The 7,421-nt window shown below is 57.1% G+C and overlaps 1 protein-coding gene across 1 annotated transcript; it reads left to right on the top strand.

The window, feature by feature from the left end:
- The first annotated feature begins 2,240 nt into the window (after window positions 1-2,240).
- LOC129344843 (translation initiation factor IF-2-like) lies at window positions 2,241-2,966 on the top strand. Its single transcript, XM_055001749.1, has one exon. The coding sequence runs from the start codon at window positions 2,241-2,243 to the stop codon at window positions 2,964-2,966; it is 726 nt and encodes a 241-aa protein (XP_054857724.1).
- The last annotated feature ends 4,455 nt before the right edge of the window (window positions 2,967-7,421 follow it).

Here is a 7,421-nt window from a genome sequence, read left to right as displayed (position 1 = left end):
TCAGATCTGGGGTCCAGATATTGACCCGGGTCATGACAAAACCCCTTTGACATCTAAGGGCTGGGAGGAGTGCAGCATCTGGCCAGCTTGGCTGCCTTCAAAAGGCCCCCTCCACCAATCCCCTTGTAAAACCATCAAGTGCCCTTCAGAAGGGTTTGGGGGGGGGGAATCCAGAGGCCTAATTAGGGAGGGGCCTTTCCTTGCTGGGGAGGCATTCCGGAAGGGGCAGCTCTGCTGGAGGCCAAAAGGTTTCAAGGAATGGAGGGGGGGGGGAGCGGCTGCCCCTCCTGCCCTTTCACATGCAGAAAGATGCCCCTCCTTCTCCAGACTGGCCACAGCACCTCAGCTCTGCAGGAGGCGGCGTTTCATCTCCTGGGCAAGGCCACCGTGCAATTTCCCCCTCGGTGATAAATTGGAGGGGAGGGGGTGAAACGTGAAGGGTTATTTCCAGGTCTTTGTAGTGATGGTTCCTTGTGTGGAACTGGGGGCGGGGGACGGGGGTCCTAGCTAAACTCTAGTCAAAATGTTCAGCTCCCCTCCCAGGGCCTTCTCCACGCAGCTGGCGTTTGCACACCAGGGGTGCCAAGGCAGGTCCTGAGTCTCCTTTGCCTTCGCAGACATTCTAGCTCCGTTTTTGAGAATGTGAGGTTCATGCAGCAGATATACAGGCCAGGACTGGATGGACCAAAAAGGCGCTCAGCAGGTGCTCACAAGCGCTCGCCACTTATATTTTCATATTCCTGGAGTGAGAGCCAGGCAACAAAACCCACAAGTGGACATGAGCCAAGACAAGCTCCTGGTCACCATGGCAGGCCAGGAGAAAGCCGGGACTCCACATTGTTGGCTCTGCACTTGCATGACAAACATGGGAGGTCCCAATCCACCCAAGTGTCGTCCCCCCCCCCGCACATGAACCATGCTGTTGGCAATTGGCCCCTGTCAAAGACTGTCCTGTCCGCTGCTCCGGATGTTTGTGCCTACCTTGGGAGAGGCTGGTGCCTGCCTCGTGCCCAGGCAGTAGCATCTGCAGGAAGGGACACATCTCCACCAGCCACAGCACCTGCTCTAACAGCGGTGCAACTCTGCGCTTCCCTCCTGTAGCCAGGAGCATAAATGCCCAGCAGGCACCTGTAGCCAGTCTGCTGGATGCCCAGCGCCCTTAAGGCCTGCCTGGATGGAACCCCTCGGGGTGAGGCTTCAGCATGCTCAGGCCAGGCAGGGAATCTCTGCTGGGAGAAGCTATTCGCATTCGATGGAGAGGCAGTGGAAAGGCAATGGGCAAGCGCTCCCAAAGCCAGGCACAAACCTCTCTCCCCTCAACAGTCTGGTGTCAGCTTCACCTCCAATGGATCCTGACGGCAAGCTGGGCTTCAGTCCTGGCTAGAGCTTCAAGGCAGCCAGCACAGAGCTGGGCCCTCTGACAATGCCCCGCCCCCCTCCCCGGGCCTGGAAGCTCTTTTGCTACTTCAGTACCTCCCTACTGAGCTCAGATTCTGAGCTGGGAGGGCTATTTTCAAGTCCCAGAAATCCCATGGGGTGACTTTGAGCTCTCTCTCTTGTTATCTAGTCTACCTCACAGGGTTGTTGTAAAGATAAAATAGTGAAGGGAGATCCACGTACACTGCCCTAGGCAGCTTGTTGGAAAGAAAAACATGCCTGAGTGAGAGACAGGGCACATTCTGTACTGGCTCCAAACAGGTGTTGGGGCTGAGCCTGGGGGTAGCAGCTACTCTACAGCCCCTCTGGGCGCATCCTTGAGAAGCCCGCTTGGCACAGGCCTGGCGCCTGCAGACCAAAGGGGCAGCCCTGCTGGCAGTGACCTGCCTCTTTCCAAGTTTGCAACCGGGCAGCCAAGCGCTCAAAGAGCTGCCAGTCGCAGGCCTGGTTTGCCTTGGCAGCTGGAACAATGGGGCGAGTTCAACAGATGCTCAGAAATAAAAACACAGCAGCCTTAAATCTTAGCTGGGCGGGGGGAGGGGGAAACGTTCTATCAGAAAAATATAACCAGGGTTCCTTCCGAGTCACACGGAACCGGGACGGGCTGTTTTCCCTCCCCAAATCCATGTCAGCTCGACTCAACACCCCTATTGCGCGCTCTGCACAGCTCGCCCCGAAGTGTCTCATCGGAAAAGTATGCAAGGGGGGCGGGGAGCGCGGGCAAACAAAGGGAAGCTTCCGGATTGCGCCACCGCGGCCAACCAAAGGCCGGATTCCTGAGGCGGGCCGAGCCGGGCCGCGGAATGCGCGGGGGGGGGGGGCGCCGCGGGGCCTCCGACAAAGCGCCCAGGCCGCTCCTTGCGAGTGTTGCCCGAGTTTGGCCTTCGCGCCTCCTCTGCAAAGCCTCCCTTTTGCTCGCGGGCAAAGACGCGGGTCGGCCCCGGGCGAGGAATGCGCCGCCCGCACCTTCGAGGCGGCCCAGCGAGGCTGCGAGGGCCGCGGCGGGCCACCCCTCGCTCCGCGCCCGGCAGCCGCAGGCCCCGAAAGAATGCAGCCGCATTCCTCGGCGGGGCGTGGGGCCTCCGCCTCTTCCGGCGGCCTGTTTGCGAGGGGTTGCTAGGAGAAGCCCCGGCCTCTCTGTGCGTGGGCCCGCCGCTGCCGCCGCCGCCTCCCCTCCGCCGGTGGCGGCGCTGCTGGACGGCGCGGGCGTCCCGGAGCTGCTCGCCGGCTCTCCGCCTGGAGCGGGAGGCCCGCCGGCCCAAAGACGGCCTTGGCAGGCCGCAGCAGGGCTCGGGCTCGGGCAGCGGCGGCAGCTCAGGGGCCCGCGGGCAGCTCTGCGGGGACGGCCCCGCCGGGGAGGCTGCGAAGGGAGCGACGGGCTGACCCGCTGCCGCCGTCGCCGCCGCCGCCGCCGGAAGGCATTGCTCACCCGCTCGCCTGGGCAGACAAAGGCCCAAAGCCCGGGGCTTTCGGGCCTGAACGGGCAGCCGGAGCCGAGGTCGGCGCGTTCTCCGGCCGGGGCGTGCTGAGCTCGGCGAGACCTCCGCGCCCGGCCGGCCACCAGCCACGGGCGCCCCCGGCCGGCCACTCGCGGGAACCGCACGGAGGAGGTCCCACGACGGGACGGCCCCGTCGGGCGCGCAGCTGCCCCGCCCCCGCCCCCTCCTGGCTCCACCCACCGGTGCCGCGGGAGGGGAGGGGAGGGGAGGGGTTGCGTGCCCGGCCGAGCCGGCAGGCGCGCGCCCCCCTCTCCCCTCTTGCAAGCAGCCGAAGGGCAGGAGGGCTTCCGCCTCGGCTCCCTGCCAGCCCGCTTCACCAGCAGCCCCGGGCCCCGTCTCAGGCCAGACACCGTCGAGCTGGAAACGGTGCCGAAGGGAGTGAGCAAAACCCTCCCGAGGTCACGGCCCCGAAGGGCAGCTTCTGGAGCGCCGGAGCAGTGGAGGCGGGAGAGGCGGCCGTGGGGGCCTCCTCTTCCCCAGGGACGCGGTGGGGGGCAGCAGAGCCCCCTGGCTTGGAGGGCTTCAGAAGGGAGACCCGTCTAGGGCAGGGAAGAGGCGTCACCTGTGCAGAGGCAGCAACCTCCAAGGCAGCTTGCTGGGCTGAACAAGATGGCCAGCAGCACCCCAGATGTGGCCCCATCAGGGCAGGCGTCTGGGCCAAATGCCCCGCCCAGGGCCAGCTCAGAGGCCAGGCGCTTGTGGGGTCTTGCAAGGAGCGACTGGCACCCACCTCTCTCCCTTTGCCTGCCTCGCCTTCACCCGCCGAGGAACAACCATGGGCAGGGGCGAGCCAAGGGGGCTGGCTCCTCTTTGCCTTCAGCAGCCACACAGGGCATGGCCAGCGAGTGGGTGGTGTTGAGGAATGGCACAGCCGGCTCCGGAAAGGAAGGCAAAGAAGGGGTGGGGGTGGGGGGCTGCAAATGGTGGAATACTCAAAGACGCCGAGAGAGGCGAGCGGCCTGCTTCCCGTCGGCCGCCACAAGAGAAAACGTACGTGGCCATTCCGATGCAATTGCCTGGGGGCCTCAGGGCCTGGGAGATGTACAGGGCCTAGTGCCCCCCTGGCCCTGGTGCCGGTCCGTGCTGTCTCAAGCAGCGGAGATGGAAGGGGAGGATATGGGGGTGCGGGAGAGCCGCTCCAGGCGCAGAAGACAGGGAGCGCCTCCACGTGGGAGCAGCAGGAGATGACGCGTGGGGGCGCGCGGGCGGGCGGGGGGGACTCACATTTATTCTAAGTCCTGGAAGGAGGGAAAGACCTTGCAACCTGCTGGCAGCTGAGCTTGCAGGACACTCGGGTGCAAATGTGGCGCATGCACTGATCCAGCCAGCCCAGCCATCCAAGTAGTCCCTAGAGGTGGTGCGTGGGAGCAGCGTGGAACTCGGGGCTCCCTGCAGTCTCGCAGAGCATGCTGGACACAGCCTTGCTGGATGGGGCCGAGCGGGGGGGGGGGGTCCAATGAGAAAAAAGCTTTGGCCGTCCCTCTGGGCATCTCAGAGCAGGCAGGCAGAGAGCCTGTCCGCTGGCCTAGCTGTGCCCAGGATGCTCACCCTCCCGAATCCTCCGGGGAGGGAAGGGTAATTAATTCTCCGAAGTCCCTCACTGGCTGGGCATGAGGTAAAGGCAGGTGAAGACTGCAGCACACAACCGGCGAGCCTTAGCATCTTGCCAAATGGGCCAGAGCAGGGGAGGGGACAGCGATTCTACAGCCAGCTCCAAAGGGCCGGCCAGGACACCGGCCGGCCCCTTCTACTTGCAGAGGAGTTAGCCGTGTTAGTCTGTAGTAGCAAAATCAAAAAGAATCCAGTAGCACCTTTAAGACTAATCAACTTTACTGTAGCATAAGCTTTCGAGGACCACAGCTCTCTTCCTTCTACAAAAAGAGTCCAGTAGCACCTTTAAGACTAACCAATTTTATTGTAGCATAAGCTTTCGAGAATCAAGTTCTCTTCGTCAGTCTCTGTACCATGCATCTGACGAAGAGAAGTGTGATTCTCGAAAGCTTATGCTACAATAAAATTGGTTAGTCTTAAAGGTGCTACTGGACTCTTTTTGATTTTGCTACCACAGACTCACACGGCCGACTCCTCTGCACCTACGACCTTCCTTCTACAGGCACCGATTCCTGCTTCGCCAGCCAGTCCCCGGAGAGGCAGCCTGTTCCTCCTCTCAGCAGATGCTCAACTCTCCGAGAACCCTGCAGTCTTGTTGGGCTCAGCGGCAGAGAGATTACTTGCTATTTTCCTAGGTAAGATTTGGGCCCAGCAGCACCTTAAAGACCAATCAGATTTCCAGGGCATGAGCGCGGCCGAGTCAGCGGCCCCTTCCTGCCCCAGGCCAGAAGCAGGGCTCCACTGCCCCCTGGTGTTCAGGAAGGGGAGAGCCGCCTGATGGTGCTAGCCAAGGAGTGGCGGCATTCGTCTTTGACGGCAAAATGAAACAAAGTCTAGTGGCACCCCGAAGACTGTATGTATGTATGTATTTATTTCGGTTCAGCACCTGCTTTAAACTATTAAAATGAGACGTTCCCTTATTCGTTAAGCATTATACAAGTTAAAACTTCAGTTAAAATAGTACAAATATAAATATTAAAAAATCTAATTAGCATATATCACATATCTTACAACAATTATCATAAATACAAATATAGCCCTGCATAAACACTTAAAAATTAGAAAGCAGAGATCTTAAACAGCCACTATATGGTAACCTCCTAAAGTGGTCTGAATTAAAGCCCAGATACGCCTAGTTGGTGTCTGTTGCGTAATTTGATCACCATCGCACAAAATTTAGCCACCCCGAAGACTAACAGCATTTATTTCAATACAAGCTTTTGTGAATTAGAGCTTGCTTCTTCATATATGTGGAGATCATACTGGGAATTCTTCATATGGGAAGACACACAAACCCATTACATTTTAACCTGAGACTATTACTCACCGAGTTCGTTTTTACCATATTTATCCTACTTCATCACTTTGCTTATATGTAGTGACATCTGAACTCTTTCATCTTCCATTATGTGTAACTACTAATTACATTGTTTTAGGATGGGATTCACAGCTGTCACAAACTTTTAGTGAATACTGAACAAAGTAGGCTTGAGAATTTGCTTTCGACTTTTCAAATCTGCACCTGACTGTTTCAGCATTGTACTCATTGTCCCAACCTAGTTTATGGATGAATAGTTTCATGCTCACAGTAAATTTTAGTACAAGCAGAACACAGAGTGAAATTAGCATTCGCTGGCAAACTGTCATTCTGTGCTCAGAGGTGCATCACACCTCCAGACAAGACAAATTAGATGGCTTAATGAAGTCCCCTGAGGCTCGCATAATTGGGTCCATATAAAAGTGGCCATAATCCTGAGTCTCTCAGACTGGGTACAGTGAAAATGGTTTGTAAGAATCTTAGAAATTGTATTTTATCTTTTATATTTAAGGAAGGATGAGGAACGCCTTGTACACTTTTTATTTTAAATTTTGTTGACTTACTGGTACTACACAGAGTGAGGAATTCTGAAAACTTGTCACGTTTCATTGTGCAAGATGAAAGGTCCTGTGAAATCCAAAAACTGGCACACACTGCACTGCTCCATTGTGCCCTGCAGAAACAGGGCCATGCAACAGGTTGTCCCTTTAGGAATAACCCTTGTCAAGTGCCAAGAACCTGGTGTGTAATTTTGAAAACATAGGGGGAGATATTGCTTGAACTGAATATGCCCCTGGAAGGCAACAGAGCTGGAAAGTGTACTTGTATTAAAACACACACACTTCCAGCTCCTGGTCCATTTTACTCCTTGCCTTCACCTTCTTGGCCTCCGACCCATTTCTTCAAATCAGGATATTTTATTCTGAAAGGCAAACACAAAACCATCACCATTCACAGTACAGAGGTCCAAGGCAGGCTGCAACACACGCCGTCTGTGACTCAAAACCAGTTCTGAGAACTTCTAGGCACATCCCACGCCCAGTGGCTGCTTGCAAAAAAGCCACACACACACCTGGGTCGGGATTTCCAGTACCTTCTGAAGCATGCTGATGGTGCAACTTTAAAACCAGTTTCAATCCTTTTTGTCCATCCCAACTCCCAAACATGGAAACCTGTGAACTGTCATTTTCTTGGGCAGAGGATGAGAAACCGCAAGGCTCTAGTCCTGCTGAGGAAAACCCTGAGCCTTTGCCAAGCGACTGTCAGCTGTGCCGAGACCACACCCTCCAGGAGCCTGGCAGAGTTGTGCAAAGCAAGACCGGAAAGGCTGCCAGAAGACCAGGCCTTCCGCTCCGAGGATTTCTGGGGCACCTGTTTGGACAGGACCTTCCACCTGCAGGGGACAGAGCAGGCTGAGGGAAATGGGAGCTGTCACAGCCCCCTCGAGGGAAGTGGGGCCCAGTCCGCCCTTAAGGGGCACCCAGGAGCCTCCCTATGCAAGGGACTGTTTGGAACCGGCATCTGTGCACACACCACCAGCCCTACCGAGAAAGCTG

This window comes from Eublepharis macularius, chromosome 17 (assembly GCF_028583425.1).
Source record: "Eublepharis macularius isolate TG4126 chromosome 17, MPM_Emac_v1.0, whole genome shotgun sequence".
NCBI classification, from domain to species: Eukaryota; Metazoa; Chordata; class Lepidosauria; order Squamata; family Eublepharidae; genus Eublepharis; species Eublepharis macularius.
Note: the sequence above shows the minus strand (reverse complement) of the source record. Positions and strands in the feature narration are given on the sequence as shown.

Bases quoted from the DNA above. Each gene is read 5' to 3' on its own strand.
- LOC129344843 (XM_055001749.1), top strand. From the start codon at position 2,241: ATGCGCGGGGGGGGGGGGCGCCGCGGGGCCTCCGACAAAGCGCCCAGG.